This window comes from Sebastes fasciatus, chromosome 10, assembly GCF_043250625.1.
Source record: "Sebastes fasciatus isolate fSebFas1 chromosome 10, fSebFas1.pri, whole genome shotgun sequence".
In the NCBI taxonomy this organism is placed as follows: domain Eukaryota; kingdom Metazoa; phylum Chordata; class Actinopteri; order Perciformes; family Sebastidae; genus Sebastes; species Sebastes fasciatus.
The window spans coordinates 6125511-6152330 of NC_133804.1; the positions used below are offsets into that span (position 1 = coordinate 6125511).

The window sequence follows — 26820 nt, forward strand, 5'->3', positions numbered from 1 at the left end:
TTTAAAAATAAGTCTTTACTTTTTTTCATCTCCGTAACATTTTCTACAGATACAGATAGTGAAACTGTAGTAATGTTGCTGGTGTGATGTCAAAAGTCAATAGATCACTTTCACTGTCTGTTGCTGCTGTGAATCGTGTGCGGCTCGCATCAAAAATAGGCGAGATCTTAAATCTCTAGAAGAGACAGCTGACACGCAATATAAGCATGTATGAGCGTGTGTGGCTGGAGGGGATCTGCTCCAAAAAATCAAGTCAGGAGGGTTTGCCAACACTGTCTGTTGCTTTTACTGTACCACCACACCCCACGACAATACAAAGTAGAGAAACCTGTTAAAGTGGCTGGTGTCCTATTCCAACTTATTCGTATTAGTTGCCATGGATGAAACTATATCCCAGGACAGAAGTTATACAGCTTTTGTTACTGTTAACACATCAGAACTGAGCTGGGGCTAAAACTGGATAGATTAGTGAGTGGAACATGAATGACAAAGAGAGAGAGAGAGAGAGAGAGAGAGAGAGAGAGAGAGAGAGAGAGAGAGAAAGAGAGAGAGAGAGAGAAAGAGAGAGAGAGAGAGAGAGAGAGAGAGAGAGAGAGAGAGAGAGAGTTTTGTAACTTTGCCTGCACAAGTCACACAGCCTGAGTAGGTCCAGGCAACACCAGAGAGACAGATCCCTGGTGAAATAGTAGTTCATTCAGAAAAAAGAGAGACAGTGTGTTGTTGAGTGTTAGACAGTGTTTAAAAAAATGACCAAAAGGTCTGCATCTACCCAAGAAGATGGAAAAGTCGCAGCAAGTGGACACAAAGTTTCCCAAATTGGGACTCAGTCAGATCCTGATGGGAAACTGCAGGATGAGGACGACAAGAAGGTGGCACTGGGGAAGAAGGTGACCCTGCTCAGAGGGATCTCCATGATCATCGGCATCATCATCGGAGCCGGGATCTTCATCGCTCCTAAGGGAATCCTGCAGCACTCGGGCAGCATAGGAATGTCCCTGATAGTGTGGATCGCCTGCGGTGTGCTGTCACTCTTCGGTGAGTGGGTTCACATGTGGATCAGCAGATGAAAAATATGTCTTTCCTACTTTGAGAGTAGCTTCATTGAGTAGGTGCTGGTGGAAGTTACAAAATATGTTTACTGTCTGTACACAAATTAAATAACTCCTGAGAACAAATGAAGAAAATGATAGCAACAGAAGTTCATATTTATACCAATGTGACAAACCAGGAGAGGGTGCATTTTTATTACTTAAAACATACGTTAAGGTGCTTTTATGTGCTATTTATGGACTAAAGTACTCAATTATTACTAAAACCAAGGTTAAACTTCATCTTTATGAGCAATGTATGTGCAAATAATACTGGTCTTGTCTTAGTGTCCAACTTATGCATAAAAACAGAACTTGGTTTTTACGTGCAACCTATGCACAAAATATGATTTTTTAATACTAGAAGCAGAGGTTAAGCATGTTTTTTATGTACAACTCATGAGCAGAAACTACTCTTTTATAACTATAAACCAAAGTTATTTTATTTTGAAGCTTGATTTATATGTGCAGCTTATGTTGCTCCTTGGCTGTCAAAAACCCGGATTAAGTTTGGTTTTATGATGCACAACAATATTTATTTAGTAAAAACAAACAAATCTGCAACTAATGCACACAAAAAAACAAGTTTGTTTTTTATGTCCATCTTGAGTGCAAAGATGCTCTTATATAAGAGAAACCAAAGTCAAGTTCAGTTTATGTGCACAAAAAATACTTATTTCTATAGAGCAAGTTTTTTTTTGTTTTGTATTTTAAAGTGCAATCTTTGTAAATGAATTGTTGTAGTTCATTCTGGGGAGTTGCTTTTTAGTTGTTTTTTTTATATTTTGAGCAATAGTGTTGTAGCCTAAATATACTATTTGTGTCCTTTTACTGTACATCTTTATAGTAAGATAAGATTCTCAGTTTCAGTATCACGTCAGTCAGTGTAGTTACAAATCTTACGTTAAAAACATGATACCCTGCTTGGTAGAACAGATTAATTTATATGTTATAAGAAAGTGAATCACTGCCCCCTTTTTTTATATTTTCATAAAAGCTGTATACCATCAGGGTAAAAATGTCTTTTTTGAACCAACATTTATAAGTATATGAATTTAAACCGCTGCGTCTCCCACGCGTGTGGTGTCCACACCAGCAGCGTTTGTACCGCAACACTTCTTTCTACATTGCCTTTGCCTTTCATAATGGCCATTTAATTTAATTATAAATATCATTTATATTTATTTCAGACAGAAAAAGGTTAAGAAGCGTGTGATCATTTGTAAATAATAGTAATAATCCACAATTAAAACCCGGTACTTGGTCACTGCATTTCCTACAACATTGTCCTGCAAATATTTCAGAATAAAATTCTCGTGTTAACAAATGAAGGGATTCTGTCCACAGAAAAATGCTTGAGGGCTTTTACTTTGAAATGGAAGCAGGTAGTGTTGATTTAAAATAAAATATTACTTTTTTTCACGTCGGTGACATATTCTATAGATACAGACATTGAAAGTGTAGTAATGTTGCTGTTATGATGTCAATATACTGTCAAAAGATCACTTTCACTGTCTGTTGTTGCTGTAAAACCGCGCGTGATGCTGTGTAGGCTGCTCTAACCTGTTAACATGGACGCCGAAATAAAAAACAACAGGTTCCGCGACCACCTATTACCCTAATTTATGTGGTCTAATATTACTAATTGTGCCTTGAGTCCAGCTTCCTTAAGACAACGTCTAGACAAATTAAGCTTGAGATGTAAACTTTAGCTAGCTGTCTGAGGAAGGAAGAACAGAGTGTAATTATTTTATCACATCACAGCCTTCTAAGAACAGATAAATGCTCTTAACACCTTTCTTAAAGCTCTCCTATCACTCATCGTACACAGGGGATTAAAACTAACTGCATTATAAAAACTGATATGGTGACGGCCAAATACCAAGATGACGACGGCCAAAATAGCGAACTCCAGGCTTCAAAACGGCAGTCCACAAACCAATGGGTGACGTCCTGGTGACTACACCCATTTCTTATATACAGTCTATGCCTAAACCTAACCACAGACAGGAGTGTGGATGTGAACCGTGGTCTCTGGTGTCATTTTAAAACCTCCATCCACCCCAACCTCCTCCCTGCTTGGTACATGAATGTATAATTTTTATTCAATCAATAAAACAGAAGACAGGCAGCAATTAGGTTTTTCACCACAGCGTAATTGGGAAACAAAGTATAGAACTATATATGTAATTTCGAGGAGTCAGGGTTGAAATACCAGCGCTGCAGGAGGCAGTGCTGAAGTAATGCTTTGCACATTTGTGTATTCTAGCCTATATTGTTGCAGTATCCTTAAATCCTTCAGTTGCTGTGCAGTAATGAAAGGTCCAAGCACATTATCCCTGAATACTCTCCCTTAACCCCTTTCCTGGTTCCCTTAATTTGCATTCCCTAAACTTGTAATACAATTTGTCCACCTAAATCTGTTTTTCTTAAGTTAAGGGTTGGAGGTCCTGAAAGGCTCCCACAGTCATATATCCGGCTGATCATGGGGCCCAGTGAAGGGCTGTCCATTTCTATAGTTGTGGCTGAGACACTTTAACAGCCCTGGGACTGTTGTGTGCCTATGTTCTTGTTTCAGAGCCGGAGCTAATCTGTCACCTCTGTCACTGCAGGAGCCCTGTCCTATGCTGAACTGGGGACTTGTATTAAGAAGTCTGGTGGACACTACACATATATACTGGAAGCCTTTGGACCTCAGATGGCTTTCATAAGGCTATGGGCTGATCTCATTGCTATAAGGTAATGTCTGCCTCCTTACCTCAACTTTACTGAACCTTACCTTAAAACTGCATTAATCAATATTTTTTTATATCAACAATGGATCCAATCAATCCGTTCTCACTCCCAACTCATCACATACGGATGCCTGATCAGTACCTCTTCCTGTCCCTTTTAACGCACTGGCTACCACTTTAGCATAACTTTTTAACGTGCAGGGTTGTCCGAACGTTGTAATATTCAAACAAAACTACATGGTTAGGTTTAGGAAAAGATCATGGTTTAACATTTGTTATGTAACTTTTAAGTTATGTACATAAGTGAAGTAACATTACGTAAGTTAACCTACATACATAAGTTAAAGTAAGTCAACTTTGACTTTTTGTTTCACATGGGACACTAACACCAGTCTCCTGGGTGGAAGTCCTGTGTTTGTTTGACCCATCCATCCAACTCGACCTCCTCCCTACGTGGTCTTTGTACTCGTTATACTAGGTCACCTGACTTCCTCCTTTTACTCCTGTCATAATTACAACAGCCACTAGAGGCAGCCCTGCACATGCAAAACTGAAGGCTTTTGCACACCACGTCCATATTTTTCGTACAAAATTGTTGAACGTTTACGTCCTCACGTTGCATCAATCAAGTTTATACACCGACTCCGAAACTTTCATCCGTCATTAAAGTTTTCAGAACAGGTTTGATTTTCTGCGTTTTTTTCACATCCGTCAGAGTTGTTTGTAAATGCTAACGTCCTCATCCAATATGACATCTGATACGCTAATTCACTTCATTCATGCGTCGCCAGCACAAAACACTTCACGACAAACAAAGTAAAGAAAACAGAGATGCATAATTTAAAGATGTGGCAAGTGATTGCAGAACAGCTTGGAATCTGGGATGCTAGGTACTGATTGGAAAACAAAGGATGTAGGAAAGATTAGACAGTAGGGATTGTGCTCTAGGCAGCTAAACGATAGCTTCTTGCTAATGTCATTCATTCATTAGTGAATTTTCACAACAAATAGAATAATAAAACGCATCAGACTCATGGTGCAAGGTTTCTATGTGTAACAATTTTTATCAGATAATGGATTAAAAAAAACGCATATGAAAAATATGGACTTGGTCTGCAAAACTTTATGCTAGAGGGGTACGTGTAGCATCATAGTTTGACGAGTTGGGAGTGAGAACGTGTTGGTCTAATCATTGTGTGTCATGTGAAAGGGGTCCATTATAGTGATGTCTTCACAGAGAATTATCAGTCAATTCTGCACCCACTGCTCAAAACATCACCATTGATGGTTTCCCAGTACCGTTCTCCACCCATGTCAAGAGTCTTGGGGTCACCCTGGACAGCACACTCTCTTTTTCATCTCACATAAAAAACATCACCCGGACTGCCTTCTTCCACCTCCGCAACATCTCTAGACTCCGTCCATCACTATCCCACTCCAGCACTGAAATCCTGGTTCACGCTTTTGTTACATCCCGGATCGACTATTGCAACGCTGTCCTCTCTGGCATTCCCATCAAACTACTCAACAGACTCCAAATCATTCAGAACTCTGCCGCCCGGATCATCACCCGCACCAAATCCTCCGACCACATCACCCCCATCCTCATCCAGCTGCACTGGCTCCCTGTTAAATCCCGGATCGACTACAAAAACCTTCTGCTCACCTACAAAGCCCTCCATAACCTCGCCCCCACCTACCTCACAGACCTCCTCCAGGAGTACACTCCCTCCCGTTCCCTCCGTTCATCATCAGCCGGACTTCTGACCACCCCCACCTCACGCCTCAGCACCATGGAAGCCAGGGCATTCAGCTGCTCTGCTCCCAGGTTATGGAACTCACTCCCCCCACACATCCGGCAGTCTGAAAATATCACATCATTCAAATCCCTCCTCAAAACCCACCTGTTTAAACTGGCCTACTCTCTCTAGAACTCATCATCACCCATCCTATGTGTTTGTACAAATATGTCTCTGTCATGTCCTGTTGTTTTTATATTGTTTTTTATCTGTCTATGTTTTAACAGATTTTTGTAAGGTGTCCTTGGGTGTCCAGAAAGGCGCCACTAAATAAAATGTATTATTATTATTACTTCTCAGTTCTATGGAGCATGTTAACATTATATTTTTCTCAGGAGTTGGTGAAGACCAAACCAGAGCTAAAAGAGTGAATATTGGATATATATTTGTCAGGTGGCCATTAGCACAACTCCAAATCGGATGCATGCATACAGGATGCATGAATAGACAACTGTTTGCTAAAACGTTCACTATACCAACTTTTGCATGAACAGTGGATGGCTCATGGTGAAGTGAATCAGTACAAAGCTTTCTTGTACAGTTTCAACTTTGGTAAAGTCACACAAATCACAGGAATTTACCAAATTGCAAACTGTCTCGACAGTATTGACCTTCGGAGAGAATAGAAACCTTGAGAGTCCAAAATGGAAGAGGCTATTCTATAAGCTATGTCACGCCATGCAATTTTATACAACCTTGCTCCACAAAGGTGTGCAGTCAATCGTGAGACAGGAGTCAATGATACACATAAATTCTCTCCCTCTGGGACTCGAGTGAAGATGCTGATATCATATGAAACTAGAAAACCCAAAGAATCCATTTGTACCAACCATGTCATGCTAGCTTGTCGGGAAGGAGGCTAAATAATGCTCCAAAATTGGGTTCAATTTTGGCAAGGGAAAACTTGCAAGGTGATTTTGAAAAGGGTCCTTGACCTCTGACCTCAAGAAATGTGAATGGCAATGGGTTCTACGGGTACCCACGAGTCTCCCTATTACAGAAATGCTTTCCGATGACGTACACCATTTTCTATATGACATCTATTGTTGACCTGCTACCTCCCCCTAAATTGTCATTACATCCCCACATTAATCATTAAATCAAATCTGGTCTCTGTGGCTGGCCCGAATGTATTGATTGGACGGCCTACCTGCCTGTTTACCTACTTGCCTGCGCGCACGTCAGAGCAGTCTTCCACAAGCTGCTAGTTTGACAAATGTGAGTACTAACAATTGTTGTCACGTAAATTATATGTTCATATCCGTAACGCTAATTGTAGGGGAGTAAAGCCGTGGGCACACTGCCCGCATGAGGCTCGCGTGGCGTCTGCGTTGCGTGGCTTCTGCGTTGCGTGGTGGCTGCGTGATGCAGGAGTCTGGTGTTCACACTAGATGGGTTGGCTGCGTCAGCTACCTGTCAGCTGTGTTTCTGCTGCTGCTGACAGCCCTTTCTTTCTGCATAGAGTTTACCTTTTAATGGCCATTTAACTTCATGATAAATATAATTTAGATTTATTTTAGACAGAGAAAGGTTCAGAAACGTGTGGTAATTAGTAAATAATAGTAATAGTCCACAATTAAAACTCCGTATTGTATTCATTTATGATGCTTTCCAAGTCACTGCTTGTTCCACATCACTGTCTGGCACATATTTCAGAATAAAAGCCTCGTGTTAACAAATGAAGGAATTCTGTGCAAAGAAAACCCGCTTTAGGGCTTTTATTTCGAAATGAAAGCAGGAAGTGTTGATTTAAACCCCAAACTTTATCAATTCTTGGAGGTCTCAAAGTGACTGCGTGTTCCAGAGCACTGACTGCTCATATTTCAGAATAAAAGCCTCGTGTTAACAAATGAAGGGATTCTGTCTATAGAAAAAACGCCTAAGGGCTTTTATTTTGAAATGAAAGCAGGAAGTGTTGATTTAAAAATAAGTTTATTTAACTTTACTTTTTTTCATCTCCGTAACATATTCTACAGATAAACCTCGAAACTGTAGTAAAGTCTTGCAGGTATGAAGTTAATATACAGTCAATAGATCACTTTCACTGTCTGTGACATATTCTACAGATGTCTAGACATGTAAACTGTATTATATAGCTGATATGATGTCCATATACTGTCAATAGATCACCTTCACTGTCTGTTGCTGCTGGGACACGCAGCCGAGACGCGAGCGGCTCCCGTGTAAAATAGGCGAGCCTTCTATTCTATAAAATAGACGCGCGTACGCGTGTCTCATGCGGGCAGTGTGTCCACTCTAACCTGTTAACATGGACACCGAAATAAAAAACAACACGCCACACAGCCGGCACGCGAGCCTCATGCGGGCAGTGTGTCCACCACTTAACTTTGGAAGGAGGCCTGAAGGGACGGACTGTCAATGTTGCTGACTTGCCGACTTTCTCACTAGATTTAGGGCTAGAGTTGCTAGCTATTATCATTGGAAAAGAGTTGGCAACACTGAGCTTGGTTTTTTGGTTGGATTATGTGATTTACAGATAGAGCGGGTCGCCCACCAATCGGAAGGTCGGCGGTTCGATCCCCGGCTCCTCCAGTCACATGTTGTAGCATCCTTGAGCAAGTTATTTAACCCCAAATTGCTCCCGAAGGCTGAGCCATCGGTGTGTGAATGAGTATTTAAATTAGATCTTAATGGGCGGGTTGGCAGTCTCTACCATCAGCGTATCAATGTGTGTGTGTGAATGGACGAATGCTGACATGTAGCGTAAAGTGCTTTGAGTGGTCGGAAGACTCAAAAGGCGATATATAAATCCATTTACCATTATTTAAAAAAAATCTAGTGCTAGTTTCTCAAGATCACCGACCCTGCCTTTAAGTGTGTTAACTTTCTGTCCAGTGACTGAGCAGTACTACATCACCAGGCTTCCAAAGCTATCCCAAGGATGTGCAAATGATCCACTTTCTGATCTGACTGGGCACTAACTCTGGTTGTAGGAATACTCCATCGGAAATCTATTATTTAAGTCTTAAACACTCTCTGGCTGTAGGCCTGAAAGGTAGCTCTGAAAGTTTGAAGAACAGATTTTATGAAGAACCGCCGGCACATGTGCATGGTTTGGATTCGCGGCAGTTAACAATGGATTCTAATGGCAGCCCAAAGACATTGAGTAGATACGTTTTAAAATGTTCACAGAAACTTCTCAAAGCCTGCAGCGTAATTCATTTCTAAATATATTTTGCGAACACAGTTTCTCTACACCGGTAGCTGAATACACTATCTGTGTCACTCTTGCCTGCTCATAGCTCCGAAGCGCTGCTATAAATAGCACATGTAGTTACTAATTGGTGATTGTTTTGAACATACAGTTCGACAACAGAGAAGTGGATTATAATGCAGGAGGGGTTTGGCATTTCGATACATTTTGACATGTTCTCGTGCCGATATTGTCGGTCTCCATTGAAACCCATTGCACGTGCTGTCAATCCAAGTTGACTACAGTTGCCATTCTCCATGAAGGAGCAAGCTGCAACCTTTTCAGAGCCACCTCTCAAGCCTACAGGTAGAGAGAGAGAGTTTCAGTCCAATCTAAGCAATTTACACAGAATGCAATTAATGATGGAAGATTATTTGTTTCGCTAACACATGATCTGTGTTTCAGAACATTTTTAGACTAGTGTTGGGTGACAAAATAAAAGCCCTATCTGGCTGTGACCTCTTGAGGTGAGATACTCAGTTCAGTATGGGCTGGTGAGGTGAGAAATGCTCTGTATGCAGCTGTCTATGTACACAGCCAAGGCAAATAGTATAAACAGTCTAGTGGCTATCCTGAGCTGCCCAATTTTATGCTGGCCTCGGGCTAGCGGGACTCGATGGAAACCATGGGAAATGAACAGAGACAGAGGCAGAGAATGAAAACAAGAACGAGGGAGACAAAGAGAGATTTCCCTGGCTTTAGCAGCTCAGTGGCTGCTGTGGGAAATGAAGAGGGAAACTGATGAGCCATAAGATTAGCCTGTGGGACCAGCCAACCTTATTTGATTCTTATTGAAGCCAAGCCTATAGCTGCCCATCAGATATTACACACCAACACACACACAGATACTATGGGGGATGTAAAGGGACACATAGGACAAGACGCACATACGTATGTGAGTGTGATTATTTACTAAAAGTCCCACATGTGTGTGTCTGTGTGTCATTAGTACAACTCAGCCATGCAGAACCAGTGCGTGTGCATGTGTAACTCCAACACACTGGCTTGTGCGTGTGTATATACGTCTTGTGTGTGCAACCTGCAACTGGAAATGATTACATAGGTCTTGTTTCAATATATTTTGACTTTAGGACTTTACAACACTCTGGAGTTATTGGAATGTTCGGATCACACGAGTCGGAAACGTGGTGCCGTCAAATGAAAGTCGTGAGCTCGTGTTTACCACATGGGAAGTTGTGTACACAATATGCTTGGCGTTCAAGTGGTTAAGTCGTGAGAACAACCGCTGGATTGGATACTGGATTCAAACTTAATGAATAGACATGCAAAAAAAAGAAAAGAAAAGCTGTGCAGCATTCTAATGTTGATTTACAATTCTTATGTCAACGTTATAAATAAAGCTTTGAACTATTCGTTAGCCTACTGCCCTATGACACAACACTATTCCAGCCAGGACAGGGGAAAGGCAATGGATGTATAAAGAGAGAGAAAGGCAGTGGAAATCTGGCACATGCTAATGTTCTGAGGGAGCACTGACACCTTTAATTATTATGGGTTATTCTCAGAGGGAACGTGTCTGTCTATCGATCTTCTACGCTCTGTTTCAGTACCCGGGACAGCGCCGCTCATACTGTAGCTACACCAGCACCCTTTACACACAACACAGTATAACTCATAATAATTAAAGGTGGAGTCTGCGATTCTGGAGAAAGATAGTTGATATTTGAACTCAATACCCAAAGAAATACACCTCTCCCCTCAGTGCTCCTTCAGAACGTTAGCCATGGCCATAGCCAGCTTTGAGGTCACCGAGGTCTGGACCTTGGTAAATATTTCCTAAAAAAAACACGTCTCTCTTCATCTGAATGACATGAAACCGCTTGAAACTGAAATTGAGGTGAATAGGTGCCACATGCACATTTAAAGAGGTTACTTCCTCAAACAAAAGATGAGGGAAGAGTAAATCATGCCTACACGTGTGTTGACTCAGCTGAGATAACATTAAATGAGAAAAATTGATTCTACAGGAGAATAGCCTACTTATTTTAAAGCAATACAAAATGCCGGAGAGCCTTACTGTGATGGTATTTCTGATACACAAGTTAACTAAGGAAGAGCCCCCCGAAGCTGTTGATGTCTTACACAGAAGGTTTATTGAAGCTTGATCAAGGAGCCATTGTCAGGTCTCAACCATTGAGGTGCTCTCCGCGTGAAGGCCTCACAGCTCTGCCCTTCCTCCCTGGTGCTCAGTGTTTTACCCTCATCATGTTTTGACTTACTCCGTTCCTCTGGCATCTCTGACCCTGGTTGCCCCAGCAACTGGCTCTACGGCCCCTACTGCAGACACAGCTGTACAGACAACGGCGGCTCCCCTAGACAGGACTCCAACCCAATAATGTCAACAGAGGGACACTCTGAGAAACACTCTGACCTCCCGCCCAAGAAGAGAGGAATTAATAGAAAATTCCATCCGATTACTGGACTATATTCCATTATATTTTTATAGTTTGAATTGTCAACTGCCACTTGAGAAAAAGCACCATAATGTTTACATTCTCAACCGGTTTTGAAAAATAATTGCATTTGTGGATCGAGCAACATCAGGGGAGTCTCAAAAAACACACATACAAATGCGGTGAAGTTCACACATGACAAGCAGTTTGTAAATGCAGGTTCAACAGTTTGTATATAAATGTAACAACATCCAAATATGTTTTTGACAAAAATTGAAAATGCTTTTAAATACATATATTTGTGGATTTCTATTACATTTATTTAAAACAAGAAACCTTATTTTTTTTTTTACATTTACATACAATGATAACTATTTTTTGTGTGCAGTGAAAATATTTTTTGTGAAGAGAGACATTTATATATAAATTACAAAATACATTTGTGAATCCTTCTGTTTGCGTTCATTAATATTGAGACTGATCTGACTCCATAATTCAACGGCTGTGTGTCTCAAATACTGGCTGCCTTGACAACCAGCTGCACATGGACCACAGAGAGATGTGCTGAGGCTTTTCAGTTCGGGTAGAATCTAATGTTATGTTGTCTCTGTTGATCCGGCTTGTTTGCTTGCTTCCATGGCTGCAGACGGCTGTGTTGCGTGCCAATTTGTTTCATATGTAGCAACAGGGTGTTGAAATGGGCAGTGGACGGTACCACACAGATCCAAAACAAAACGTTTGACCAAAGTTTGACCACATGTCACAGTCTTTCAGTGGAGATTGCTCCGTTATCATGGAGATAGCTGAGTTGACCAAATTCCCCTTCTTAGATCATGTGATAACAAGTGGTCACATATTAAATACTGTTTACTATTCCATAGCCTAGTATTTTCCACATTTACTTTACTCTGTAAAAAGTAAACGTTGAGTTACTTTTTTTTTAAAATGTAGAATGTTTTATCAATATCAACAATTCAGAAATCAGATCAAATATGTTTCAGCATTATCTTTATTATGCTTGACAGTTTAATATAAGTTGATTTCTGTATTGTCCATGTATTTGATTAATATAGTACAACATATTTAAATTTCTATATGCATGTACAATGTATATTATACAAACTGAATTATTTAATGCAGAATTAAAATGTTTAATTAAACATGGAAAAGTGTACAAAAACGATTGTATTTACACAGTATACTTTATATTTATGCTGCGCACATGCAGTCATTATTTTCAATGTTAAAGTTAAACTATTGATTACAGGATCTCTACCATTCCATTTAATGTAATATTTTATATGTTTGCACTAAACTTGTGGTATGCTAGTATTGATATAGTGTGTATGTATGTGTCTGTCCTCCAGGCCTGCAGCGATGGCAGTCATCTCTCTGGCCTTCGGTCAGTACGTCCTGGAGCCTCTCTTCATGCCCTGTGGTGTCCCCCAAATTGCTGTTAAACTGGCCTCCGCCATCGGCATAAGTACGTATACGTAGACTGCCATTACATTAATACATCAGTGTGACAATTTGTTGTAACGTGGTCTGTAAATGACAGGAGATGTACATTAAATTAGTTCAGACTTTGATACTTGGACCTTGCATGTGCAGGTGGGGTGAAAGGGTGGGGTAACCGGGCAGTGGAAACTCAACGGGTGGCTGGGCGTTAAGGTGAATCGCAGAAATTTGCCGCGTCGAGGGCACCCCAGTAGGTACCCTGGTTGAACTGCTGGAGGCGGCCTGCAGCCTGGGATGCAAAGAGGATGTGGTACTTATAGAAATAGGGCCAAATCCAAGAATGTGGATAGGCAACCATCTGGATCAGCCCTGCGCTCGGGGAAGGTGGCACAAACTGTTCCACGAGATTGGGAAAAAAGCGAAGGCATATTGCAATGCCGTGAGTACCGTGGAACGTGGGGGCGATGGTTGCCCAAGCTGGGCTGCCCCATGGGATGTCAAAGGCTGCCTAGGACTGGCGGTGGTGCGGACGGATAGCTGGAAGAACGAGATCGATATAATTACCTGCCAGTATTTTCTGTCTGAGGGAAGGTGGGATGTGGGAGGTCATGCGGCTGGAAGGGGACGATTGGGGGGAATGGATGAGGCTATGGGTCACTGCTGGAGGTCGTACGGTTAATGATGGGGGGAGCGAGAAAACCGGTGGCAGGGGGCGCTGTAGGGACAGAAAAAAAACGGTGGGATGATGTTGGAGGTCATGCGGCTGGAAGGGGACGGATGGGGGAATGGCGGAGGCCATGTGCCAGTGTAATTGCTGGTGGTCGTGGGGTTAATGATGGGAGGAGAAAAAAATGGTGGGATGGTTGGAGAGGGAATGGGAGGGAACGGAACGGGATACAACAAGCGGAAAAATAGGAGGTCCAAAAGGGGGCTTGTTGTGGCTGTGGCAGTATGAATGGCAGTGTTGGTAGTATAGTATAGTATAGTCCTATAGTATAGTATAGTATAATAAAGTCCTATAGTAATTTCTAGCATAATAAAGCCACATTCATGTGTATTTTTTATGTTTTATTTGGCTCAATAATGATGTAGTATGTACCAGTGTCACATGCTTCAGAGAGGTATAGGTATGTGCACATTCTGTCCTACAGTTAGGTCAGGTGCAGGATAAGAACTTCATATGGACAGTATTCTCACACTGGATTAAAGCTCCCGAAACTTTATGGGACTGAATAAAGGCAATGTTTATAGCCTACCAGAACTTCATCAAGGCAAATGGCCAACATGGCAAAAGACAAGTTATCATTTTAAACAGGCACAAGACTGATTACATCCTGCTGACGTCCTCAACAACCCTTAAAATACAGCCCTCCAGACACATTTTCCAAAACTGAATTGGTTGCAAAAAAAGTTACAGAAATCACAAAGATTATACAACGTATTTGAATACAGATATTTTTCAAAAGAGTGACATGACAGACCCACTGGTGTGGGAGATTTAATCCCATGAATGGATACATTTTATTCCTTCAATGTTCACATTTTCTAAGCTCCTCTTGATTCCAGCGGTCTGGCCAATTTAATTTTTTAACAGATCTGAGATCTGTAGCACTGACAACCTGGCAAGCTGTTACAGTCAGACCCAAAACAAGAAAGACAAGAACATGTGGACCCAAGTACTGGTTGTGGTTTGATCAGGTCTTTAGGTTTTCAGTGGTTATATTTGCTCAAATCTCAACCCTATCGCTGGATAAGAAATCAATACAAAATTCTGTATAGTGACAATTTTTTATCGTCAGTGTCAATGTTTCTTAACATTATTTTTTTCTACAATATCTGCGCATGCAGCTACACTATTGTTAACATTATGGAAAGAGCATTCTTATGGCGGTTAAGGTATGTGTAAGGTGAGGCAACTAAAGCAACTGGTTAAATTGAGGCAAAGATAACGGTTACGGTTAAAAAGATGCAAACATTAACTGTTGAACTGTGATGAGACACAAACTCTGGTCTACACATTTAAGTCAAATGTGCCCCATGTCCATCCACCATCCTGATCTCCACGTCCTAACTCTCTGATTTGCTCCATGAGGGACACACTACTTGCTGCATTGGGGCTGAATGTTGTCAAAGGACATACTGTACATTGTGTGCTATAAAATTGTTCAATAGCAACCTAATTCCTGTCCCTCTTTCTCTGTCTCTGTAGCTTCTGTTATGTACCTGAACAGTATGAGCGTGACATGGACAAATAGGCTTCAAATCTTCCTCACCTGCAGCAAGCTGCTGGCCATCGGCATCATCATAGTGCCTGGAATGTACCAGCTTTTTAAAGGTAAGACCCCTTCATCTTCACAATCATCACCTCTAATAGCCTCTATTAGTACTATACTAGAGTCCAAATACCCCCAAGAGTCTGTTGGACATATATGCTGCATTTCTAATGCATGGTACGGCACGGCTCTACTCAACTCAATTTGCTCTTTTTTGGTTTTCCATTAGCAAAAGTTTTGCATAGTACCTACTATGTTTTCTGGTACCACCTTGGTCGAGGTTCCAAGCGTGCTGAGCCCATACTAGAAGGTGGAGTTAAAACACCACAGACCACAGATTGGTAAGAGAGAATCTTCACTAGTGTGACAGGGGACATCCTGCACAACCCCGCCATTATAGCCACCAATAGCAACCACTTTGTTTTTATTTATTTAACCCAGATTTTAAAAAAATTAGCAAAGTACAGACGTTCCTTTGTTAGGTTAACGATGAGAGGATTCAAGAAGGGGCGCTCTTTCTTCACGCTACGTCGCTATGGCGATCAACTGAGAATCCCGTCTACACTGGGGAGTACTATCTGCAGGGGAAAACGAAATAGAGAATAGAACCCAGTACCAAAAGTGAGTCGAGTCGAGCCGAACCATGCAGTGGAAATGAGGCATCAGTGTTTCATCCTTGTTACTGCTGTTCACTAACATTCTCCGACTTCACACAGAATGTTCAGCTGTAACAATTAACATGGCCTCCTTTGTCTCACACAACAACATGCTCTGTAAATATAACCTTGAAGCCTTGCAGGCCGTGATACACAGCTGCTTACAGCAAGCAACAACTCAGGCATTTCACAATGTCCTCACAGCTGTTGTTATAAGAGGCCCTGCAGCACACCGATGTGATGGAGACAGTCTCCCCCTCAGCTAAGGACCTCACTTTAAAATGTGGCCATGTGTGCATAAAGCATTACTACTCATGCATTATTGGTGAATGTTGAAATTATTATTACATAACTAATATAATGTTACCCAAAATGACCTTGCTTAACATTCACATTTCTTGAACTGCAGACCAGTTAGAGACAATAACACTACCAGATCCTGATGATTACATCTTCTGACCCTCCAATGTAGGAAGGATTATAGTGCAAAATGGGTTATTTCAATTCTGCATCTAAAAGTAAACCCCGTCTCTGTTTTGGGAAGTTGCTTGGCATTTAATTAGATTTTATCCCCATACAGAATCCTACATGGATCAGACCCATGTTGGGAACACTTGGCATAAAAGAGTTGGATCTCTCTTACAATCAGATATTTAGACCACTAAACAAACTAGAATGGCACTCGGAGAGCGCAGAACTGCACCAAGATGCCAGAGCACGATTGCCCCCCCTCTCCGTTCAGCTTGCGTCATCATCCACGTGTATTTGTGTTTATGTTGAGATCAGCTGTACGTAGCATCATAAAACACTTCATTCAAACTGGACAGAAACAAAATAAAACTCACCTAAACTGTCGTCGTTACTCTTTCCAACAATCACCAAGTATTTCACTGAGTTTAATGTGAAAAAACACAGAATCTACAGTTGTCCCCCCCGAATCGCCACCAAAATCGATTGGATTGTTCATTGTGCCACACTACATCCCTCCAAAACATTTCATTCAAATCCATCACAGACTTTTGGATTAATTCTACTAACAGACAAACAGAAAAAAACAAACAAACAAACAAACAAACCAACGCCAGTGAAAACATAACCTCCTTCCTAGGCCGTCAGCCTTGGTGGAGGTAATAAACCATATATATATATACACTATAAAACATAGCATTAACTTGTGTGTATGAATTATTAATTTGACTTATCAAATAATTGTACTCCTGACAGACTCCAGTCTCATTTTACTATTGAAACAGCCAGCTCTTTTTAACACAACTTAAGAAAACTACATTCATAACACTGATTAGGAATAATGTTCAGTTTTGTAATTATATGTGTTGTACGTTATTGTTTTGGTTTGTGATCATTTGATTGATTGCAAATTTGATTGGGAATATGCAGCATAAAAAAACAATATCATCTCAAATGATAAGGCCATTATGGAGAATCTTGCATGGTTACTGGTGTTGTGAAGTACATGGTGCATATTCTTAAATAAATTTGCGTTTACCCAAATTACCACAAATTGAGGGCTAATGGGGGGCCCCTTATCCAATTTTTGCCCCGGGGTCCTCCCTATCTGATTAATACGCCCCTGGTAATATCTGTATTCACCTCTGCATGTCTTCACACAGTAATTATTACACACAATTCACGGCTTTCGACAATTCAGTGCAACACTATTGTCCTATTAGATTGTTTTATGTGTTTGTATGAGCAGTTTCCCCCATAATTATGAGCTCCTGTATAAAACCGAACACTGATTACATGGAGAGTGATTTAACCTGTCTGAAGTACCTGTGTTGTACAGAAGAATCCAAGCTAATAAGGCAGGGAACTGCTCCATTCATCTGTTTTATTGTTGAAACTACTATTATGACTATTATCATTGTTATTGTTATGGCTATATCACTCCTGGTCTTGTGTAAGAACTATTTGCGCAGATCATTCAATTGCTGCAACAAACCCCCTCTTCATTTAGGAGCAATTACGGTGCTTCAGAATGTCACCAAGAAGAAATGTGTGTATGTGTGTTTGCAGGGGAGACCAAGAACTTTGATAACGCCTTTGATTTGAACAATGTGAAGCTGTCTGGTATGCCACTGGCCTTCTACTCTGGGATGTATGCATACGCTGGGTGGTAGGTATGGTCCACACGCACACACGCATGCACATGCATATATGCTTACAATACCAGTCGTCAAACATCATTTCCTTAATCATTGGAGGTTGGAGGTAATACAATAACTGTTTCCTTCTTCAGGTTCTATTTGAACTTTGTGACAGAGGAGGTGGAAAACCCTGAGCGGTAAGTTTAGTCCATGTGTTGGCTGTATCAGTAGAGTTGATCTCTATTTGCTGAATTTAAAACCTAAAGGAGAATATTTTCTTGAGTAGTTGCACTAAGGTAAATTACTCCATATCACTGGGTCATAATAGAGGTGAAATGAAGGAGAGTGAGACACACAAGTGAATGACAGTGTACTGCTTCTGTTATTATCCTTCTCGCCATCAGGACTGTGCCATTAGCTATCTGTATCTCCATGGCGATTGTGACTTCCTGCTATGTGCTGACCAATGTGGCATACTACACTGTGATGTCAGCAGAGGAGCTCCTGGCCTCGGAGGCAGTTGCTGTGGTGAGTAATTGTACTAATTTTACTTTTTAACTAACTAAAATAAAAAGCGCTAAAGAATATTGCCCTAAATTCAAATATTATTTACTGTCTAACTTCTATTTCATCTATTGCAGTATTGTATTTCTAAATATCTCCTATATTTACTGGGGGAAATCTAAGATGTTCCAGTTAAACGCAGGATTTAAATCATTAAACTCTATGATGTAATCAGAAGAAATGCACCATTTAATAAATATCGGAAAGACGTGACACTGTAAGAGTAGAATTTCGACCAGGATACGTAGTACCAAGATAGCAAGAGATTGGCTGTGTGACGATTCACCATCAAGCACATACAGTAGCGGCTTTCAGAGCTCCCTGGTCAATTCTTTGTCGGTAAGCCGCTCAGAATGCATGAAAATTTAATGGAGATTTAGAAAAGTATGTGGCCTTTATAAAAGTAGGGTAAAATACATTTCATGGAGCAGAAGCTTGTGGCTTTTACTTTCTGTTTTTTTTTTTTCAAAGTCTCTGTATGTTGTTGGAGCAGCTGATAACGGCAAAGAACAGCAAAGGAGTGCAGTTGTCTGTTTAAATGAGACAAAATTTTGCTGAAATGTTTATGGTAATTTTTGTAGATTATAATAATTAATGTAATTTTAATGTCATTTGATGACCATATTTTTAACATAGATTTTATTCATAGATCCTTTACATACATTACAGTGCAGATTTACTAGAGAGGTGCCACCGCAGTGACGGCGGTTTGTCTACTACAACTGAGTTTCGTCCATATACAGATGCCGACTGCTGCTGCAAATGTATTTCTCATGTCACATAAACCACTGAGAGAGATTCTTGTGTTTTGGATGTTATTATGTGTCAGTGTTTTTGTTCCGGTGCTCTGCACAGATATGACACCTGCCTGCCTGCCCGTCCGCTCTCATCCCCGGCTCTCTAAAGCTCTGTGCATCGTGCGGCGGTGCACAGGGACCGCTATTCGACAGAAATCTTAGATTTTTAGGTCCATAAAATGTACCCAAATTCACAAATATGTAGGATATTACTACAGACATTCCTGTATTCTTGTATTGCAACATCTGCTGTATTAGCCATGTGTTTTACTACATGTTTATGATCCGATTAGTGGTCACTCAAGGCACATGTGGAGACGCATTCTAATTCTAAGGTGTGAAGTGACTTACTAAGAGCTGTTCTCTTGCGATCGGCTCACCCAAGAAGCATGCTAATGCCAGGTCTGAACAGGGCCTCTGACAGCTCGGCTTCCTACCAGCTGGTAATGTGATTGTTCCAGCCCAGCCCTGTTAATGCTAATCGCATCACGGACATCCCATAATAACAGCCGCCATTGCTTATTAGACCAAGGACTGCTATCAGTGCTGTTGTAAGCCTATAGCTGTGGAAGACTCATTCACTAAGAGATCTCTGATCTTTTCTAATGCAGTTAGTTTTATTGCCCTCTGTAGGATGAGTGATAGGAGAGCTTTAAGAAAGGTGTTAAGAGCATTTGTCTGTACTTAGAAGGCTGTGATGTGATAGAATAATTACACTCTGTTCTTCCTTCCTCGCAGACAGCTGGCAAAAGTTTACATCTCAAACTTAATTTGTCTCGAAGTTGTCTTGAGGAGGCCGGCCTCAAGGCACAATTAGTCATTTTAGACTGCACAAATTAGAGGTATGTTCAAGAAATGTAAATGAGTGAAGGGGTGGAAAGAGTTGAAGAGTTTGAAGAATTACATACAGATAATTGTCATTTTGTGTGTATCTCAAGTCATCACAAGTTAGTCATCACCTAAGTTTGAGGCATTTTGAAGATTTTGAATGATGAGTACCAAATAAGTATTCGAATGGAAAATATAGCCCAGCCTATGGCCTGGGCCTCCAGCAGCGTGGTGTTGGCTCCCAATGGAGCAGCGACGCATAGCTTTGCTCCTGACCGGAGGAGGAGCCGCTGCCGCCGCCAGGCACGGAGCTCTCCACCTCTCGCCTGGGGTTCAACTTCAGGTCGAAGGCAGCAGCGAAGCTGGATCTGGCTCAGTCTGCGGGCTGGTCGCTGCCAGAGGCCCCGCTAGAATCTGAGCTGAAGGACTTTCTGGTGAAAGTGCGTTTTTATTGAGCATCAACCTTGCATTTATGCACGTATTGTTGAAAAAAAAAAAATAGACGTGAAGCGTAAATAAAGGCTTCAGTTCAGGTTGCGGTTACGTGAGACACAGCTGAGGTGGAGCCGTGCAGACAGCTGCTGACCAGATTAAAATGAGAGCGGATCTGTAGAGTAAAAAACACTGCTGACTCCTTCCAGTCTGGACATGCACGGGGTGGACGGGAATGATTGTCTTTTTTACCGTACTGCAATATAGGGGCATTTGCAGGGATACAGTGATTCACAACCTTAGAATGAAAGTGAGACAGGGCTGCAGTATGTGTGTGTGTGTGTGTGTGTGTGTGTGTGTGTGTGTGTGGGGGGGGGCAATGGCCCCCTACTTCTGGCGGAGTGGTGGCTCAGCACACAGCCATGTGGGACGCCGGTAATCAGGGTGCGGGGTAGGATGTGTGCTTGTCCAGTCTGACAGTCTGGGGATGGTTGATGAGGAAATCTAGTATCCAGTTGCTTCTGGAGGGAGTTTGTCAACCAGCTTGTTGGGTATGTTGGTATTAAAGGCCAAGCTGTAGTCAAAGAAAGAGCATCCTGACATGCAGTAGGTGTTGTATCTTTCCAAACGTTTTCTCAGTTATATTTGCCCAGTATAGGACGTCACACTTTCCATGTGGCTTCCTTACAGATGGGGTGTTATTGAATTTATAGCATATTTTTTTAGACAGAAGTTAGTGTACTGTTATCTTCTCAACCTGAGCAGAAAGGAGTTGAAATCATTGTGAAAGTATTTATTTTTATTCTTTTGTGGCCATAAAGGAAGTGATGCACTTCCAATTCACAATTGTGGGTACCCTAAATGAGTCTATTATGTGCCTACTGACCTCTGTTGGTATCAGGTGGGATTGCACACTGCCTGTAGGCTACAGTATACGTGTACTAATAATAAGATAATAACCACTTCAGCCTTTTCCATCACCAATCCAGATCATGTGTTCCACTTCTGTGTTGCGCATTGTAAAAGACGGAGACAAAACAAAACAAAAACAAACATCTTCCTCAGTCTCATGGTGGAGACCTGTTTCAGTGTATAAATCCCTAATCATAACTGCACACATTGTTATCTTTGTACATATTAAAACACATAATGTTTCAGGAATAATCCTATTTCAGTGCTGTAGGTGGAATGCATGAATCTTGGGTTGATGACAAATTATATGTCCATTTTTCTTTAATGCTTTCAATGCCTCACTGCTCTGTTAGGGAGTATTAGTCATTTTTTAAATAGAAGTCAATCAAACTAAACAGTATTGCATCATGATAGAGTGGTTGCTTAGAAATGAGCATAACATCATTTCAGTGTCCATTTGTGCGAAACTGGAAATACACAAGACAAATTCAGATTTTTTTTTTGTCCCCTTATAGCCTGTGCTTGTCCATACAAGTGTGGACTGTGATTAATCAGCGCTGAATGGCTTCATGAATAATAAGCAGCTTTTGCTCCCACTTCTGCATGACCCATTTATGACAATTACTGCCAGCAACCCTGTCAACTGCTCTAATTTCATCTAACCAGCTACGGTTAATAAAAGAAGAAAAAAAGCCATTCAATAAATTGATAGCTGAAGATATATTCACAGCAGAACCCTGCTTCCCCCTTTTAACGGAAAATCGAACGTTTTGGGAAAGAAACAAAAAACACTTGTTTGCTTTCTTTCCAAAAGTGTTTGTGGAAGAAGAGAGAAACAGGTAGCCTGGCTCTGTGAAAAGTTCAGAAATACTCCTACCAAAACCAATAAAGCTCACTAATGTTGATCTGCATATAAACAGAAATGTAAAAATGACAATTTGTGGTTTTACTGGGAGTTTCATCTTGGACGAACCTACTAGCAACAAGCTAACTACTTTTTATCTGACTCTATAAGAGGAAGCAAAGAAGTGTATTTCTCAAGTGTTGAACTCCTCCTTTAAAGCTGAAGTAGGCCATATTGGAGCAAACATGATTAAAAAAGATATTTTTATAAAACGGTCACATTAGTACTTGAAACAGGTAACATGAAAAAAATCATGTGCCTCTGTGTCCAAGCAGTAAGAGCTGAACTGAGGTCCGCTGTCCAGCTGCCGGCTGTCAATCCCCGGCTGTCAATCACACGTGAACTCTGATCAAACGGTCAAACTAGGCAGCGCTGATCAAATATGAATCAATATTATGTTACGTTAATGCCTATTACTCTCCTCAAATGTTTTCAGAATCATCTTGTAGTGCACGGTTTAGTTGTAAAATGAGAAAGTTTGTGACGCCGCCGCCATTGTAAAATCTGGTGAAGGAACGCCAAGTTCCGGTCACATGACCGGAGCACAGCTAATAGGAATGCTCTCTCTCTGAAATGACCTGTGATTGGTCAAAGTCTCCCGTCACGTGCTAGATTTTCTTAAAGCCTGAAAACAGAGCCATGAGGAGGTGCAGAAGTCTAGTTTTCTCTCAGAACACTTGAATTACAATATGTAATGAGTCACTTGTTCACTTATTACATCCTTAAAGCAACTATACTCTTGCTCACTTTGCTTCCTCTCTGTTTCTACCTGTCAGACTTTTGCAGAGAAGCTGTTGGGGAAGTTCTCGATAGCGGTGCCGGTGTTCGTGGCCTTGTCCTGCTTCGGCTCCATGAACGGCAGCGTCTTTGCCTTGTCAAGGTACAGATGCTTCCTCATTACTGGCCGTTGTCTCACACCTATGTACAGTCACTTAACAATGACAACACACTACATCATTATTTTACATAAATAGTCAGTAAAGTGCTACATAGCACTGATGATTTGTTCAGCTGTCGAGAGCTATAGAACGAATATTGACAGTTTATGTTAATTAGTATGCTGTAAATTCCCCAAACAAAAGTTGGTATTGAAATAATTGAGGAATCTCTGTGTATGTGGCCCGAGGGAACAAATAAAGTGAGTCAGTAGTAAACACCCACTGAAGGGGAGAAATTATCTGCACTCTAGTAGCCCACATGGTGAAATGTACATTTCCACAGACATCACTAATTCAATCAGCACAACAGCAGAGTTATAAAAATCTACTGCACTGTGGAAATGAACGTCACTTGACGATTTTTTTACGAACGCTGTCAATGAAAATTTCATGCAGATTCTTAATTTTGAAAGCCTACCAGGAAACGGAGGGATTATGCCATTTAAACCACATTAAGGCTGTTATTGTGAAATATCTGTGTTGAGGTTCATCGAGCTTAACCCCTCGTTTCCACAAAGCTCTATGTATGTATGCGGGTCAATCGGAAGTTCATTCATTCCTATGGTAACCTCCGTGATCTCCTATATCTTTGCGAAACTCCTCCTTCTCTTTATTTTCGGTCCGTAATTTGCTTCGAGCGCGTAGAACATTTTTCTTTTTTGCGGCAGATTATGGACAGACCGTATGCACTGTGTGCCACAGGAAGTTATCATGTTATGCAAACTTCCTGTGGAATAGAGTGCTACAGGAAAGAGTCCTAAAACCAGAAATGAAAAATTGTGGTTCCCTCGTCTGGAAGTCAATGGTTTTTTTTTAATGGGTTTTTAGTTAGATCTGAAATAAGGTCTGTGGTTAACACAAGCTGAAGAGATTTTAACGTTTTGTTCTACGACATAAAATGCATCAATAAATACCACACTCGTGAATTTTGAAGCCTTTATGTGTCTTAAAAAAGGTGGTTGCTAACAAGTGGCTAAATAAGACTACTAAACGTCATCACGTTGATTCGTCCTCCTCTACAGCCTCGTTGTGTCTACTCGCGTTCCGCGGCCGTGGTGTAGCTCGTTTACAGCCTAACGCTATCCTCTTACTTCTGGCGATTGCATTCACACTTCAAAAATCATAAAAGTAATGTTCATTTTGTGAAGATTCTCTTGCTGAACCAAACGTGTAAGTATCATAAACGTGTGATCTTATTTTCTGCAGTAATTCAAAAGCCAATGGAAAAATCCCACTTTTTGTCGAGGGAACCCAGGGAGATACTAACTTCCTGGTTGGCCTACAAAAATACATCATCCCTTGAGCACTCTATTAGTTACCACCAACTCTCTGCGTGTGGCTATTAGTGCTGATCTTTGTGAATTGGACTGTTTTTTGCAATAAAACTCATTTGCATAGAAAGGGGCCGATTTTGCACTAAATGTCTGCATATTTCCTCATTTAAATACATAGCTGAGGAGCACCGACACAATATTTGCTTGGCAGCGCAGATAAGGGTGAATAGAGAATTACACGGTTTCTTTTTGTTTTATTTGTGCATGTCAAATGTCATTCTTGTTCAAATTTTCTAGATGTGTATATTTTGCCCATGTGTTCACCAGAATGTTCTACGTGGCATCCCGTGAAGGACATCTCCCTGAGGTTTTGTCTATGATCCACGTCCAAAGACACACTCCAATGGCTGCTGTCCTCATACTGGTCAGTTTACAGCAATATGAACATTTTATTGGACACACTGCCAGCCAATCACAAATGAGAACATTTTCTATGGCTGTGGTAGAAATAAGACTGTCTATACAAACCACTGCAACTACCATATTGGCTACAAATCTTATTTAAACATCTTAAATGTGCGTGTGTGTGTGTGTGTGTGTGTGTGTGTGTCTCTGTGTGTGTTTGTGTGTGCAGTACCCTATGACCATGCTCCAGCTGTTTGTAGGAGACATCTACAGCCTGTTGAACTTCATGAGCTTCCTGCGGTGGCTGTTCATCGGTGTGGTGGTGCTGGGTTTAATTTACCTCCGATATACAAAACCCGACCTCCCCCGCCCCTTTAAGGTGAGCGCTTCCACACCTGTACACACCTGTACACACCTGTAGCTGTACTGAATCCTACCGAAATCTGTGCCACATTTACAGGCTACTCACCTTCATTGTATTCCACAGTAACTCATGTTGCCTGCTATGTTTCACTTTGCTGAGAAAATCTTTAGTGATGTTTTAAAGCAACATGTGAATTAGTTAATTCCACAAAATAGTCGACGACTACTATGCATGCATATATTTGTAGTTCAAGTTTAAGTTTATTATTAAATAAAAAATACAATGAAATACTTGTGCTCAGTGCCTTACACAAGGGGGCATGTCTGCTTCCAGACAGTATATGGATAGTAATAACAGATGTCTTTTCTGACTTGTCCACAGGTCCCGCTCTTCATCCCAATAGTGTTCTGCTTCGTATGTTTCTTCATGGTCTTCCTGTCTTTGTACTCGGACCCGGTCAACACAGGGATTGGATTTGCCATTTCCCTCACTGGCATCCCCGCCTACTATATCTTCATTTACTTCAACCAAAGACCAAAGTGGCTTCAGAGAGCTTTGGGTAAGTTGTTGCTAATACAATGGAACTTCACATTCAACCGCACATACGACTAGAAGAGATGGATGATTTTTTGGATACATGGTCATGTTGAACCTTTATGTCACGTAGCCCAGATTTAAAGGAGCACTCTACTCGTTTTTCACATAAAAGTCAGTTCACTCATCATGGAGAGTACCACACAGCTGTAGAATATCTTCTGTGGTTTTAATGTCTGAGAAATCAGGGTTATCTTGAGTTCAAAGATTTGATAGATAGAAAACTTATGTTCCATATTGGGGGCATAGACTTTAAAAGGTATTTAACAGGCAGGGAAAGTCTAGTGCATGTCTGTAGTTTGATTCATAATAGGCACTAAGGGCCCTGCCCTTTCAGCTAGTTTCATACTGACTGACGCAGTTGTCATTTTCAAGTCCAGCGCCCACGTTGTGTAAGTAGCACATTGTTGGTGCATTACTATCTTGAGTTATAACCTTGTAATGTTCTTTGTGAATTTAAAACACCACTCATTTTTCCACCACACATTCTCATTAGATTAATACGAGTCAAATATTGACCTTACATATAACATGAAGTCATAGTATGATTTTTCTTTGTGTCCACAGATTCCTTCAACAGAACCTTGCAGATCATCCTGTTTGTCGTCCCTGCTGAGCAATAACAGCCCACGACAACACCTCGCACACGTACATGTATATACTGAGCTGAACTCTAAGTCAGAGCGTGAAACTGGTGTTGTATTCTCCAAAACGCATTTAGTACAAAGGTTTAAAGTTTTATATGTGTTTTATTAAAGGATACAGATTTGTATTGTGATTTTATTAGTATCTGATTGTTTGTAGAAAAAGGTCTGAGTAAAGTCTAAGCAACCACAGACTCAAATTTGTTATTTATGTAGCTTTGTTAATTTTTTTTATATCATATCAAATATTGTGAAATGAGCATCATGTAGCTGGTTCTGATTTGGATCCAGTTGCAGCAACCGTACTTGGCAAATAGCCAATGAAATTGCAGCGAGGAAATGGTCAATCAGCCCCACTAAATTTATACCATTTGGGCACGCGTATTGTTGTTTTCCCACACTCGGGGCACTTGACATTG

The 26820-nt window shown here is 41.0% G+C and overlaps 1 protein-coding gene across 1 annotated transcript; it reads left to right on the top strand.

The window, feature by feature from the left end:
• Nucleotides 1-609: 609 nt before the first annotated feature.
• On the top strand, nt 610-26589 carry slc7a11 (solute carrier family 7 member 11). The gene is made up of 12 exons (XM_074647817.1): nt 610-1035; nt 3701-3827; nt 12618-12733; nt 14918-15043; nt 17675-17774; nt 17898-17942; nt 18150-18273; nt 22959-23062; nt 24722-24818; nt 25029-25178; nt 25545-25722; nt 26325-26589. The coding sequence occupies exons 1-12, from the start codon at nt 747-749 to the stop codon at nt 26378-26380; spliced, it is 1512 nt and encodes a 503-aa protein (XP_074503918.1). The 5' UTR covers nt 610-746; the 3' UTR covers nt 26381-26589.
• The last annotated feature ends 231 nt before the right edge of the window (nt 26590-26820 follow it).